We start from the raw sequence: 15,958 nt of genomic DNA, 5'->3' as shown, positions 1-15,958 counted from the left end.
TCCTCCTGTCCTCCTCCTCCTCCTGTCCTCCTCCTCCTCCTGTTCTCATCTCCTCCTCCTCCTGTTCACCTCCTCCTCCTGTTCTCGTCCTCCTCCTCCTCCTCCTCCTGTTCACCTCCTCCTCCTCCTCCTCCTCCTCCTGGTCTCCTCCTCCTCCTGTTCACCTCCTCCTCCTCCTCCTGTTCACCTCCTCCTCCTCCTCCTCCTCCTGTTCTCCTCCTCCTGGTCTCCTCCTCCTCCTGTTCTCCTCCACCTCCTCCTCCCTCCTCCTGTTCACCTCCTCCTCCTCCTCCTCCTCCTCCTGTTCTCCTCCTCCTCCTGGTCTGGTCGGTCCAGAAACCTTCAGTATTCTAAGGTTCTAGCTCCTCCTTGATTTTCCTCATTTGAATATTGGATCATAGGAGCTACATTCAGAATCTGCTGTGTCTGTGTGAGCTGGACTGGCTCCGCATACACATGCCCATCTTGGGAAGAGGAGGAAGTACTTCCTCTCGTGGTGCCATGTGCCAGAGCAGAGCTGCCTCATTGTGGGAGGAGTCAGAGGGAGGGCCTACATGGTGTTTTCCAGAAACGGTCACAGTTCCCACGTCACAAGTTCTGGTTCTTTTCTCCAAAACAACAATCGGAGGCGTCAGTACTCCAGTAACAGTCTGAGCGTTTCCATGGTTACTGAGCAGGACTGAGGAGACGATCAGACGTCCTGCAGTGACCTCATCACGTCAGTTGGAGGTTTTTGGATAAACATCAAACCTCTGACCACCTCTGGCACCTGGGGGCGCCGCTGTACAGGAAACAGAACCGACCGGGTGTTGGTATCGGGTCACAGCAAACAGCAGGTGGTCGTCTCTGATTGTACTTTCTCCCAGGGTAAGTACGTGGTGTGTTTCGACCCTCTGGACGGCTCCAGTAACATCGACTGCTTGGCGTCCATTGGAACCATATTCGCCATTTACAAACGGGTGAGTGAAAAACTGCAAACAAAACTGTCATGAAGAGAATACTTCCTGTTTACTGCAGTACTACAGGACGAGGGAAACTACACATAGTATAGAAACTTCAAGGTAATATTACTTATACTATGGAAGTACCAGTGTGTATACCATTCCTAGTTTGAAGTGCTACTTTGTGGTACGTTATGGCTATATCACTGTAGTATACTGTAGTATCCAACATAGTAGGAGCTGTAGAGGAGCATGGTTAAATACCCTTTAGTACTTTCAGTTAAATGAATCATACCCAGTACACAGGTTCCAAACATGAAGTTGCATCTTTAAAGTGTAGTAACACTTTTATAACACTAGAGTGTGCTGTTATCCAGGTAATACTCTGTACACTGCAGTCCGAAGTAATAACATTTGTAGTTTTGGTTTTTTTTTCCTCGTCATGAAAACGCAACGCATGTTCTGAATTTGTTGTGGTATTTTTCTTTATTTATCAAGAATTATTATTTTTTTATCCAACAAACTGTCCTCGGCCTCCACACACTAGGAAATGCAGTTTGTCCTAAAAGTTACTGCCAAAATCTAGAGTAGGAGAAGTTTCCTGCTCCAGAATTACTGCATGAGGAGTGAGAGAAGCACTCCAGCTGAGTGAGGCGAGTGTGTCCAGGTGTCGGAGGACGAGCCGTGTGAGGAGGACGCCCTGCAGCCGGGCAGGAACATGGTGTGTGCCGGATACGCTCTGTACGGCAGCGCCACCCTGGTGGCCCTGAGCACCGGCGCCGGCCTCAACTTCTTCATGCTGGACCCCGTGAGTCACGTCCTCTGGTGTGTGTGTGTGTGTGTGTGTGTGTGTGTGTGTGTGTGTGTGTGTAGATTTCACCTGGAGCTTCCCCCCAGAGCGCTTCACACCGTTATAACATTCACCCATTCACACCACAATGGAGGCTGCTGGAGCCAAACCCATTCATCAGGAGTAGTTTGGGGTTCAGTGTTTTGCTCAAGGACACTTGTGGACAGGCAGAGATGGGAATCAAACCTGCAACTTTCCGACAGAGCCGCCCGTCTTCTACAACTACATCACTAAATTAGTTATTTAGTTTTTTTTTTTGTTTTTTTTATCTTTGCCCTTGTCCTGTTCGGCAGCTTGGGCCAACAATATGATGTGATTGAGAGCCTTCGGAGTCAGAACAGTTTTTGGTCTTGCAACAGGGAGAGACCTGGAGTCTCCTCCTGTTGCCTTCTCCGTCAGAAGTTGGCATGGCTGCTGTACACGACCGGGGGGGAACGCACAAAGAGAGAGAGAAGAGAAGAGAGAGAAGAAAGTCGAGGGGGGAGGGGGGGAGGGGGGAGGGGGGAAGGGGATAACATACAATGTCCTTGTTGTGCTACATATATTATTTGCAATAATCACACTCATCCAAATACTTTCCAACTGTTATTAGATTGAACCAGCCTGAGCAGCTCTATCTAGACAGTAAGATGATTTTCTAGATTAACCAGCCTGAGCAGCTCTATCTAAACAGTAAGATGATTTCCTAGATTAAACCAGCCTGAGCAGCTCTATCTAGACAGTAACGTGAAGCAGGAACATGAAATAACAAAGAGGCAACAACAAAAGAGGAACATGATTTTTAAAGTTTGAGCAAATGATGACAGAGAACAAGCAACTTCAGAAGCACCTTTCGTGAGGAGTGAAAGTGTGTGTGTGTGTGAGTGCGTGTGGCTTGTCCACTGGGTGTGGCCGGAACTGTTGTGGGGGGACCCGTGGTGACACCCCGGGGTCCGAGGCCACCGCGCCCGGACACCGCCACCCCGGCAGACAGAAGCCCCCCAGGCCCGGGGAGACCCCAGCGAACCACCCCAGAGAGCCCCGCCCCCGCCCAAAAAGCACCCGACGGAGAATGCAGAGAGGAATCCCCCCCAGGCAAGAGGGGCCCACAAGAGAAGGACAAAGGGCACAGGGCCCCAGGCCCCGACCCAAGCCGCCAAACCGAGAAAAGGCCGGAGCAGGGCCCCCGGGCCGAGCGGGCCGAGAGCCCCCCCAACCCCGGCGGCGAGTCCCACCGCACCCCCGGGAACAGGCCCACCCACCGCCCCCCCCAACCCGGCAAGGCAGAGACGGCCCCAGCCGCCGCGCCCCGGACCAGCCCCGCCCCCAGACCCAGGAAAGCGAAGTCCGGCGCAGGCCCCGGTCGGAGAACAGTCAACTCTACACCCCCAGGAGCCTCATATTCCACCCGCCCCATAACCCCTCCCCCCGGGTCTTGATTGGGAAACCCAACCCATGACCCACCCCGCACACACACACACACACACACACACACACACACACACACGGAACGGGGGGGGGGAGTGATGACTCTCGCACCCTCAGGCCGCCGGCCGGGCCCCCTCCCGGCCACCGCGGTATCCCAACCTCCACCAATCCAACAGCAAGTGGAGAAGGAGCACCGCACCCCAGCCCCCCCACAAGCGCCACGCCCGAGGGAGCGCGCCCCCCGCACTCCAGCCGCACTCACCCCGGGCCGGGGCGGGACCCCAGCGGGAGGTGCTGGGGGGAGCCACGTCTCCCGCCCTTCCCCTGCCCTATATGTGTGTTGGATGTATGTAAGGGTGTGTTTTTGTGTCTTGAAAAGGTGGATGCGATGTGTGTGTCTATGGTGCGGTTTAAAATTGGGGGGTAGTTATTTAGTTTTAGTTCACTTGCATTGATCCAAACCAGCAAACAAGAACTTTATTATAAGAAGAAGGAATCAGCTGAAACCTTCAACTCTTTACAAACAATCACAGTCAGGGAATGCAGGTGGACTCAAACATAGACTCACCAGGTGGGACTGGGGGACGGGGGGACGGGGGACGGGGGGACTGGGGGACTGGGGGGACCAGGGGACTGGGGGACTGGGGGGACGGGGGGACCGGGGGACTGGGGGGACCGGGAGACCAGACAGGCTGACCCAGAGAACAGGAGGCTTAAATCCACTGGGAAGGGGAGAAGACAGGTGGAACTCATAACAACGGAAGCAGAGAGGGAGATGATTGGTTAATAGGAAACATGAGGTGAGACACACAGCGGTAGACTGAGACCTGACACACTCCTCACACACACCTCACACACACCTCACACACTCCACACATGCCTCACACACACCTCACACACTCCTCACACACACCTCACACACTCCACACACGCCTCACACACACCTCACACACTCCTCACACACACCTCACACACTCCACACACGCCTCACACACTCCTCACACACACCTCACACACTCCACACACGCCTCACACACACCACACACACCATACACGCCTCACACACTCCTCACACACTCCTCACACACACCTCACACACTCCTCACACACACCTCACACACTCCACACACGCCTCACACACACCTCACACACTCCACACACACCTCACACACACCACACACACTCCACACACACCATACACGCCTCACACACACCTCACACACACCACACACTCCACACACACCTCACACACACCTCACACACTCCACACACACCACACACTCCACACACACACCACACACTCCACACACACCTCACACACTCCACACACACCTCACACACACCACACACTCCACACACACACCACACACACCACAAACACCTCACACACCTCAAGCACACCTCACACACGCCTCACACACCACACACGCCTCACACACCACACACACCTTTCACACACCACACACACCACACACACCACACACACCTCACACACCTCACACACCTCACACACACCACACACACCTCACACACACCACACACACCTCACACACCTCACACACACCACACACCTCACACACCTCACACACACCACACACACACCTCACACCACACACACACCTCACACACCTCACACACACCACACACACACCACACACACCTCACACACCTCACACACACCTCACACACCTCACACACCACACACACCTCACACACCACTCACACACCTCACACACCTCACACACACCTCACACACACCTCACACACCTTTCACACACCACACACACCTCACACACCACACACACCTCACACACCACACACACCTCACACACCTCACACACCACACACACCTCACACACCTCACACACCTCACACACCTCACACACACCACACACACACCTCACACACCTCACACACACCTCACACACCTCACACACCACACACACCTCACACACCTCACACACACCTCACACACACCTCACACACCACACACACCTCACACACACCTCACACACCACACACACCTCACACACCTCACACACACCTCACACACCACACACACCTCACACTACACACACACCTCACACACCTCACACACACCTCACACTACACACACACCACACACACCTCACACACCACACACACCTCACACTACACACACACCACACACACCTCACACACCTCACACTTCACACACACTTCACTCCCAAACTGACACACGTCTAGATGTAACATCTGTTCTTACTTTCCAGGTTTCAAAAATTAACACTAACATTAAATTTCAAATTTCATTTTTCGGAATATCACCTGGAAGGCTGATTAACTAGTTAACTAGGACGTTAACGACTAATTCTTCATCACACGGAACATAATTTCTGATGTTTTTAAATATATAATATCCAGAAATGTTAAAGATGATTGTACGAGAGGTTGACGGTGGAATCCCGGCCTCCTGCTCCGTTTAGGATCCCAGTCGCTCTTTACTGCAATTTGATCCAATTTAGTTTGAAAGGTTTTTCCCTGTATTTCCACACAAAACGTTATATAAAGCTGCACAAGTGAAAACTACAATAGATGTAAACATTTCTTATTCAGTAATTCACTTTTAGTTTCACACTTTTTATCCACCAACTCCCGTTCTTCTGTTAGGAACATTTACCTTATAATGGGAATGTTGTTGTTTGAGAGACACAGAAATGTCCTGTTGTGTTTTTAAAGCTTCATTTCATCGTCCTGAAAGTATAAATACTTTATTCTCCTGTTAACGACTGAAAAGATTTGAGTCACGCTCCTTCTGTCCACCTGGTGGCGAGAGCGAGTCACCGGATCGTCTCCCAGCAGACAGAGGTGGAGTAGAGTGGCGGGTGCTGGCAGCCAGGAAGTCGATGGTTTGATTCCCTGGGAGCGAGGCCGCGGCGGAGCGTGAGTGTCTGAACTGGTTCCACATGTGAACCAGGTCAAGAATCTGAATTGGCGTTTTCACCCTGAATCAGAACGGGTGGAGGCGAGTCCCTCCCAGCAAAACACCAGCATTGGGTGGAGGTTCCCTGCAGTGTGAACGAGGACTCGAATCCCGCTGAGCTGAATCAGCTGTTCTGAATATTCTTGTGACTGTTTCCTTCTGGTCCTTCGTCAGGCCATCGGCGAGTTCATTCTGACCGAGAGGAACGTGAAGATGAAGCAGAAAGGGAAGATCTACAGTCTGAATGAAGGCTACGCCAAGTACTTCCACCCTTCCATTAACGAGTACCTGAAGCACAAGAAGTACCCCGAGGTGAGGACGAGTACACAAACAACAACAACAACAACTTCAAAGGTTAAACTGAACAACCAGACGGTTCATCACCATGTGACCTCGGCCGTTATCGAGCCACCCCACCTGATACCTCCAAAGTAAAGCCGAGCGCCATGCTCTGCGCCAGGGCGGAGCCCCGCCCACCTCAGAGCAGAACAAGATTACACAATAAAACACAAGACAACTGATCTGTACAGCCGTAATAACAATCCAACTTGGTTCTTTTATTTTGACAGTCACCGTAATAACAATCCAACTTGGTTCTTTTATTTTGACAGTCACCGTAATAACAATCCAACTTGGTTCTTTTATTTTGACAGTCACCGTAATAACAATCCAACTTGGGACTTTTATTTTGACAGTCACCGTAATAACAATCCAACTTGGTTCTTTTATTTTGACAGTCACCGTAATAACAATCCAACTTGGGACTTTTATTTTGACAGTCACCGTAATAACAATCCAACTCGGTTCTTTTATTTTGACAGTCACCGTAATAACAATCCAACTTGGGACTTTTATTTTGACAGTCACCGTAATAACAATCCAACTTGGGACTTTTATTTTGACAGTCACCGTAATAACAATCCAGAGCTGGTTGATGGAGCATCGCCGCGGCGGTGGTTTAATCAGAACGAATGAGGCGGTGGCGGCGGTCAGGTCAGCTGAGCCACAGGAAACGTGGTGTTCAGGAAGCTGCAGGCCGTCATTAGGAAACTGTGATGTCCACACAAACGCTCGCTCAGCGCTTCAGCAGCACAGTGACACACAACGCCACCGTCACCTCCGTCACTCGCATCCTTTTCCCCTCGGAGGAATCTGCTGACACGGTGGGCGGAGCCTCTGCAGAGCGAGAACCCCAGTCCTCACAGTCAAACCAGCTCTTTTATAATCTTATTAGATTTTAACAATCGTACAGGTTCACAGCGAGCCACACTGTACGACCATCACCACATTCCTGACACTGGCAGGAGTTTATCGCAGGTTTGTCTTGGGTTGCCATGACAACGGCCGTCCTTCTGTTCAAACGTTTTCTAGTGAAAACATCAACGTTGTTTTGAGCCACTGAAAACTGATCTTTGACACAAGAAAGTTCTTCTTAACAGCAACTTAATCACATGCAACTTAATCACCAGCAACTTCATCACCAGCAACTTCATCACCAGCAACTCAGTCACCAGCAACTTCATCACCAGCAACTCAATCAACAGCAACTCAATCAACAGCAACTTCATCACCAGCAACTTCATCACCAGCAACTCAATCAACAGCAACTTAATCACATGCAACTTAATCACCAGCAACTTAATCACCAGTAACTCAATCAACAGCAACTTAATCACCAGCAACTCAATCAAGAGCAACTTAATCAGCAGCAACTTCATCACCAGCAACTCAATCAACAGCAACTTAATCACATGCAACTTAATCACCAGCAACTCTATCGACAGCAACTTCATCACCAGAGACATTTAGACCAGCAGCGTTAGCCCGACGTCGCTCAGTAGTTTGACTGCTCGGGACTTAACTCTGAGACGTGCTACATGCTACATGCTAAAAAGTTTCAGGCTCACAGACCAGCGATGCTAATGCTACATGCTACAGAGTTTCAGGCTCACACACCAGAGATGCTACATGCTACAGAGTTTCAGGCTCACACACCAGATAATGCTACATGCTACATGCTAAAGAGTTTCAGGTTCACACGACAGAGATGCTACATGCTAAACATGATTAAAGTGGCTGATACTCTCATTCCCAGCAGCTCATTCCACAGGCTACATTAGCATAGCGCAGAGCGGATGCTATGCTATGCTACTGTAGCCTGTGAGGCTGGTGGAGGAGGGTTGCAGCGACACGTAGCCTTCACGTATCGTTTGTGAAGTATGAATTACACTTTGTGGCATTAAATAAGTACTCGTATCGGTACTTGGTATCAGCAAGTAGCTAAAGGTTAGTACTCACACTCGTCTTTACAGACAGTGGTATCGGTGCTTCTCTGGTGTGTACTTGTCGACAGTTTATGAGTGATGCTATTTATATGTTGTACATTACGTGGAGATTGTATTCCAGGTTAGAGAATAGAAAAGACCTTGAGCAGCCAGAGTCGCTCACAGTATAACTTCCTACTTCGATCGTGAGACAGAATCACCGCAGAGTGAAGTAATGAAAGTACAGGAACTGGAATCACAAGGCTGAACAGGAATGCTGGTACTTGTGAAATGAGCCATCGGGGAGTTTGATGTCAGCGTTCTTCTCTGCTCATCATGTGATTTCTAACAGTTATTCTACTCAAACTAAAGGCTGCAGGTTATTAAAAAATATACTGAGTCAAAGTCTGTTGAAGGATTCTGGAAAAAAAACACAACCTAACAGGATCAGACTGAGATGTTGGAGCAAATTACTACGTTTCTAATTCTTTAACAATCCTAATGAATGTTGGAATCAGAAGTTTTGGTATTAAGTGTTGGTATTTATTAGGGATAAACCAATATCACTTTCTTTAAATGACAAGTACTAACCTTAGGCTACTTGCTGGTACAGCGTACCGATACCAGTACTAACATTCAGCAACATGCCGATACTGAGTACCGATACCGGTACTAACATTCAGCGACATGCCGATACTGAGTACCGATACCGGTACTAACCTTCAACTACTTGCCGATACAGAGTACTGATACCAATACTAACCTTCAGCTACTTTCTGATACTAAGTACCAATACGAGTACTAACCTTTGGCTACTTGCTGGTACAGAGTACCGATACCAGTACTAAACTTCAGCTACATGCCGATACTGAGTACCGATACCGGTACTAACCTTCAGCTACTTGCCGATACACAGTACTGATACCAATATTAACCTTGAGCTATTTGCCAATACCGAGTACCGATACGAGTATTAACCTTTAGCTACTTGCCGATACCAAGTACTGATGTGAGTACTAACTTTTAGCGACTTGCCGATACCGATTACCGATACCAGTACTTATTAAATTCATCCTCCAGATGCAAACAATACCAGAAAGACTATGCGTTTGTTGTGAATCACCTCCACACTACTGTATCAGCGATGGGTTTTTTTAGATATCGGCCCAGATACCCAATACTGGTACATCCCTCGTTAATACTGCAGTTTCTTTTTTAAAGGAGGTACTTTTAAAAAATGTGCTGCTTTTCATTCACATTAAAATGCAGTAGAAACGGTCATACTTGTCCCAGTGGAGCTCAAACTGGATTTTCTTTTTTTATCACAGAAAACGGACTAAAATAAGTTTGACACTTTGGTTTCCGCTCTTAAACAAGTGACTTTTATTCCTCAAAATGTGAACGAGCACTTTCTCCCCAGGCGTTTTGTTGAAGTTGGAACTTTTTCCTCACCTCATATTAACGTTATTACCTGAATTATTCTGCGTTTTCACCAGTTTGGCTTTGAAAAGAACCAAACTGAACCTCCTGTGTTCGTCCTCAAACATCACGAAATAATTTACATTTTGTATTTTTGGCCGACGTCCAACAGCTTGACATGCGTCTTCTTTGAAACTTCCTCATAAACTTCCCCGCACTGCAGTTTTTTTTTTTTTTTTTTTTAAATCTCCTGTCATTTCATTTTCCTTTCACGCTGCAATCCAGAGCAGGTCTGGAGGCGAGGCGGCGCTCACGCTGTTTGTTACAGCGAGCCGGTCGTGACTCAGCGAGCACATGACTCTGCGTCACGCAGGAGAAAGACCTGCAGCTGCTGCGAGTCTGACTGCGTTCAGAGGTTTGAACGTGAGGAGGTGAAAGGTCGAGGCTTCATGCTTCAGCCCGGTCGGGTTGTTTTCAGCTCAGGCTGACGGGAGCAGCTTTCAAAAGAGAAGAACTGCCTGACGGGACTGTTCACTTCTTATTTATGACCGGGGGGGGGGGGGGGGGCAGCAGGTATTGTTCAAGTCAATACAGGCTGAACTAAAAAACGATGTAATTTTCCTGTTGGTCCACTAGTTGGCCGAAGGTGACGCATTTGTCTGCGTGTATTTATGTATTTATTGGTTTGTATGTAAGTGTTTTACTTTTCGCAAAAAAACTAGTCACCGGAATGACATGAAGTCTTTTGCCACGGAGACCTTCTTCTTCTTCTTCTTCTTCTTCTTCTTCTTCTTCTTCTTCTTCTTCTTCTTCTTCTTCTTCTTCTTCTTCTTCTTCTTCTTCTTCTTCTTCTTCTTCTTTTGGGTTGAACAGCAGTTGTCGCCCGTGAAGTTGCATCACCACCATCAGTGGTGGCGTCGTTCAGCAGCGCAGCCAGCAGGAAACACGGCGGCAGAGACGCTGGAACGTCTGTGGTTCCATTTTCAGGAGGAATCTCAACCCAGCAGCAGCAGCGTTAGCGTTAGCTCGCCCTCTGCTGGTCATACTGCAGGTTTCATTTCCAAATGAGGATCGATAAAGAACGGAATCGTTAAGCAGAAAGGAAAATGTTATCGGAATCACAAAAAAGCTTGTGAATTCCCGTCCCTACCAGTAGGTGGCGATCTAAAGTCCCAAACAAGCAGCTGAAAAAAAAAGGTGTCTTTAAGACACGAGGGGAACATTTTCTTTAACACCTGCTCTTATTGTGAAAGAGGAAGTGCTCCAGTATCGGAGGTTTGAGTGAAGTGAGAGTGAAAATGTGTATTTCCAGATCAGTCACAATGGCGAGAAGTCTTTGTGGAGGTTTACTGTGAGAACGAAACCTCATGTCTGCACGATATGTCCCAATGTGGTCGGGTACTGCAGCAGTGACTCGTGGTCAAGCCAAACACCGACTGTATGTCGACGATGCCACCGTCTCTAAGACACAGCGCTCTTCCTCCTGCTCCTCATTTATACCAGCTCATTTTTAATCTTTGAGGATGAATCACCATTAATCACATTCTTGATTATCCGTACCCACACTGACTACTCCACAGGAGACACCTGATCGAAGTACTGACATCTCGTCTGAAATATCGGTATTTATTGGTGCGCTTCATGGACGTTATTGAGAATTTAAGGCCTTTGCTTGTAAAGGATGTGGATGTTGTTAAAAGCTGGAGGTAATTCAAACTGATCTCGCTCCTGCAGGACGGCAGCGCCCCCTACGGAGCGCGCTACGTGGGCTCAATGGTGTCAGACATCCACCGCACCATCGCCTACGGCGGCATCTTCATGTACCCGGCCAACGAGAAGAGTCCGAAGGGGAAGGTAACACACTCACAGATCAGCAAGGATTTAAACAGCACCAGGTGCCCGGAGGAGTTTGTTGCCATGAAAACATATTTTACTAGGGATCCACCGATACCAGTACCAGTATCGGTACCAGACTCGATACTACACGGAGTACTCAGAAAAAGATCCACGAAATTTGGACCAGCAGTTAGCCCGACGTCGCTCAGTAGCTTAACTGCTCAACACATAACTCTGAGACGTGCTACATGCTACATGCTAAAGAGTTTCATCCTCACACACCAGTGATGCTACATGCTACATGCTAAACATGATTGAAGTGATCCTCTCATTCCCAGCAGCTTGTTCTACAGGCTACATTAGCATAGCGCAGAGCGGAGAGAGACGCTACGCTCGGCTATGCTAGTGTAGACTGTGAGGCTGGTGGAGGTGACATAGCGTCGCTAGAGGAGATTCATGGCAACATGTAACCTTTGAGTATCATCAGTGTATGAAGTACGCTTTATGGCATTTAATAGGTACTTGTATCGGTACGCGGTGTCAGTCAGTAGCTAATGGCTATTACTTGTACTTGTACTTCAAAAACTGGCATCGGTGTGTCTCCAGGCATTACCCCCCGGTATGACATCCGTGATATGAATACGTCAAGTGCCTGTCAAGAACAGTGAAATACTTCACCACAATAAAAGATAAAAAATGTTTCCACAAACTGAACGTCTGAGCAGTGAGCCTGTGTCGTAACGACCCCGTGACCTTTGACACGTCTGATCAACAGCAAACCAAACAGCAGTGATACAGGCGACCTCGTTCTGGGGAACCTCGGGACAGATTGTGAAACTTTAGCAAACTTTCCAAGGCCACGTTTACACCTCGCTGGGTGTTTACAAGAACCCATACTTCCTCCTCTACGCTTTCAAAAACAACAATGTTCACGGTAGATTGTTTTTAAAAAAAAGTTATTTTATTAAGGGTTAGGGTTAAGAGCGACTATGAGCTACAAGTCAAACCTCTAGGGGGCAGTAACGAGAAGCATAACGCCATGCTAGCCAATCACAATCCTGGAAAAAACAAAACAAAAACTAGAGCTACACTCCGTAGGTAAACCAGAGCTACACTCGGTAGAGCGCAGGCCTTCGCCAACGCCACGGAACCGAGTTAGCATCGCTAGTGTGATAGCCGTTAGCTCATATCGATGCTAATGAGGTCGCTACATCACTGTGAAACACTGAGCAGGGAGCGTCTCCATGGCAACAGACACTGATCTCCTTTGATCTCCTCTATGAGGTGCCTCTCTCAGCCACTTTGTGTAGGAGAATTCTTTCAGTTTCAGGGAATTTATTTGGCACCGGTTGGTTGTTTACGTCCCAAAATCGAATGGATTGGTCCTTAAATGATGACAAATCATCCCTAAAGATTTCATGTAATTCGGGTTTGGGAAAGGTTGTTAGAATACATCCTGCAACAACAGAAAATATCAAAGAAACTATCGACTGTGTCAGAGTGTCGAGACATCCTGGACCGTTTTTAGAACTGTCACTGGGAAACTCCGCCTCCTCCCGAGTGCTTTGTTTACGTGTAAACAACAATATGATGGAAGCAGCAGCGTTTTAGAGTCGACAGGCGATTAAAACACTGAAACCGGGTCGGGCTGCCAGGACGAGAGGCGCTGTGTTATCTTTACCACGGGGCTTTTTTTAATCGCCGCTCCAGAAAAACACCAGTCATCAGGTTACAGTGTGTGTGTGTGTGTGTGTGTGTGTGTGTGTGTGTGTGTGTGTGTGTGTGTGTGTGTGTCAGTCAGGTCAGGTCAACACGTTGTTTGAGTTTACGGTCGTTCATGTTGAGTTAGAACCTTTTCTGAATCCAGCAGTTTGTGGAACAGAGAAAAGTACAAATATCCACAACAACCTGAAAACGGTGTCCGTTTCCACGGCAACGGCATAAACGGTGAAAACCCTGTAGTTCTCATGTTGGTCCACTAGTTGCCGCTGTTGTTAGTTTTTTTAATGAAAGCACACACACAGCAAAGAACAATGAGCTCTAAACATTAAGAAAAGCACTTTAATATGCAGAGAGCGAGAGAGAGAGAGAGAGAGAGAGAGAGAGAGAGAGAGAGAGAGAGAGAGAGAGAGAGAGAGAGAGAGAGAGAGAGAGACAGACAGACAGACAGACAGACAGACAGACAGACAGACAGACAGACAGACAGACAGACAGACAGACAGACAGACGCAGATGAACGCGAAACCTTCTCGGCCAACTTTCGTTGGCGGAGGTAATAATAAACCTAGAGCTACACTCGGTAGAGCAGCATTTCTTCACCACCATGATTGTTTGTGGAACCGAGTTAGCATCGCTAGCATGTTAGCAAAGGTAACAAAGCTACTTCTTGTGAAGAACCTTTAAGAACCTGGACGTGAGAAGATCAGGAACTAAACTCACCCCAGTTTGACCCGCTGCCACCATCACGAAGCAGAAGCTCCAGGCGTTGTCACACTTATTGCGACACGAACCTCCACGTTGAAAAGTCACGATTTCATGATTTTATTGTGACTCGTCAAATCGTCACTGTGAGCAGAAGAAATGTGGAAGTTACCAGATGTTGGTCAGTCGCCTGTTTAAAAGTCACGAGAACTCTCAAACCTCTAACAAAAACCAAAGAGCGCAGTCCACCTCCATCTGGGCCGCCAGATTCTCCGTAACACCCCCTGATGAAATCAACGTTTTGTCTTTGACCCCCTGAAGCTGCGGCTGCTGTACGAGTGCAACCCCATCGCCTTCCTGATCGAGCAGGCGGGCGGCCTGGCCACCACCGGCGCCCAGCGGGTCCTGGACGTGCAGCCCGAGGCGCTCCACCAGCGCGTGCCCTTCGTGGTCGGCTCCACCGACGACGTCAACGAGTACCTCGCCTTCGTCGGCAAGTTCCCCTGAACGACCCCGTCAGCCTGGAGCTCCTCCGCCGTCTCCAGAATAAAGTTTCCCCAGGAGCCTCTTAGACATGCAGCGCCAAGCGCTGTAGTTTGACACCAGCCTCACTGCCTTTCCTGCATGATAGGTTTCATTACTGAGCAAATTACTGGAGGTTTTCATTCTTTAATACTATTTCCTTGTTTTATGCTTCATTCTGACGTAACAAGATTAAAAAGCGCACATAAGAAAAAAACATTACGAGTTGAAGAGTCTTATTTTATTGTGAAAAATAAAATCAACCCGCAAACCAATCATTGAGATAATTATCCAATAATTATGAGAAAAAAATGTATTATAAAAAAATTTGGCTGTTTTTCTGAGATAATGCGTCTCTGAAAAAATGTAATCTTTGAGTTGAATTTGAGTTAATTATCTCATTAATTCAGAAAAACAAAGAAAGCTGAAGGAGATGTAAACTCATTTAGGATCTTCTCACTTTGAGAACAAAAGACAAAACAAGTCACGGTAATGTGACGAACACGACGCTCTCGGTCTGGCGTTTGCAGAACGTCTCGTTTCCGTCCGTTTACGCGACGACGGAGACGAAGCGTTTTGGCAAAAGTCGCGTTTTCGGGGATCGTCACGTCGCCGACGTTCAAAAAGCAAAAAAAGTTGAGAGATTTTCCCTTGAAGTGGTTCTCATGTAAACGTAAACAATCTCTTATCTGCATTCGGGTTCGACACCAGATTTATTTTGAAAAGATTCTTATTTGGTGGCGGAAAGAAAAAGACTGCACATTTAAAAAGAAGCTAAAATTACAGTTAAAATTACTAAAGGTGTCTTTTAAAAACAGGAGAAACCAAAGGTCACACACACACACACACACACACACACACACACACACACACACACACACACACACACACACACACGTCTTTACAGTTGCTCCACTAACAGTATAAGATATTAATAGAATCAAATATTAAAACATCAGATGAGTATCCAGGTGAATAATGAGACACGGAGATGGAAGGCGGAGTCACAAATACAGTAGTTAAACATTATTTCTTCCAGGGCGTCTCTTTATTTTTATTTATTTTTTACTTTGAAGGGATAAAAAAAGCTCCACAATTGAAGAATTCAGTTTTAAAGCATTATATAATCAATTACATCACGTGATAAATCAACAAATATTACTATTGCGTTAAGCATTCATCCATTATGCAAAACAGATGTTTTTATTGTACCATTTAATTTACTGTAAAATGAAATGGAATTTGTTCTTGATGTGAATCTGAAATATTAAGTCTGAAAAGACGTTTGTTCCATTTCGACCTTGTCGATTGTTTTGATTGGGAGAATTCATGTGAT

General features: G+C 47.5%; 1 protein-coding gene across 1 annotated transcript in view; it reads left to right on the top strand.

The window, feature by feature from the left end:
- Window positions 1-14,829, top strand: part of fbp2 (fructose-1,6-bisphosphatase 2) — a 17,422-nt gene extending 2,593 nt beyond the window's left edge. Inside the window, 5 exon segments of the mRNA XM_080467337.1 lie at window positions 867-959; window positions 1,609-1,749; window positions 6,335-6,472; window positions 11,578-11,697; window positions 14,422-14,829. Of these exon segments, the coding sequence (XP_080323463.1) occupies window positions 867-959; window positions 1,609-1,749; window positions 6,335-6,472; window positions 11,578-11,697; window positions 14,422-14,607 (678 nt within the window). The 3' untranslated portion in view covers window positions 14,608-14,829.
- The last annotated feature ends 1,129 nt before the right edge of the window (window positions 14,830-15,958 follow it).

Source organism: Lipophrys pholis (assembly GCF_963383615.2).
Source record: "Lipophrys pholis genome assembly, chromosome: 7".
NCBI lineage: Eukaryota > Metazoa > Chordata > Actinopteri > Blenniiformes > Blenniidae > Lipophrys > Lipophrys pholis.
This window is presented reverse-complemented; position numbering and strand designations above follow the sequence as displayed.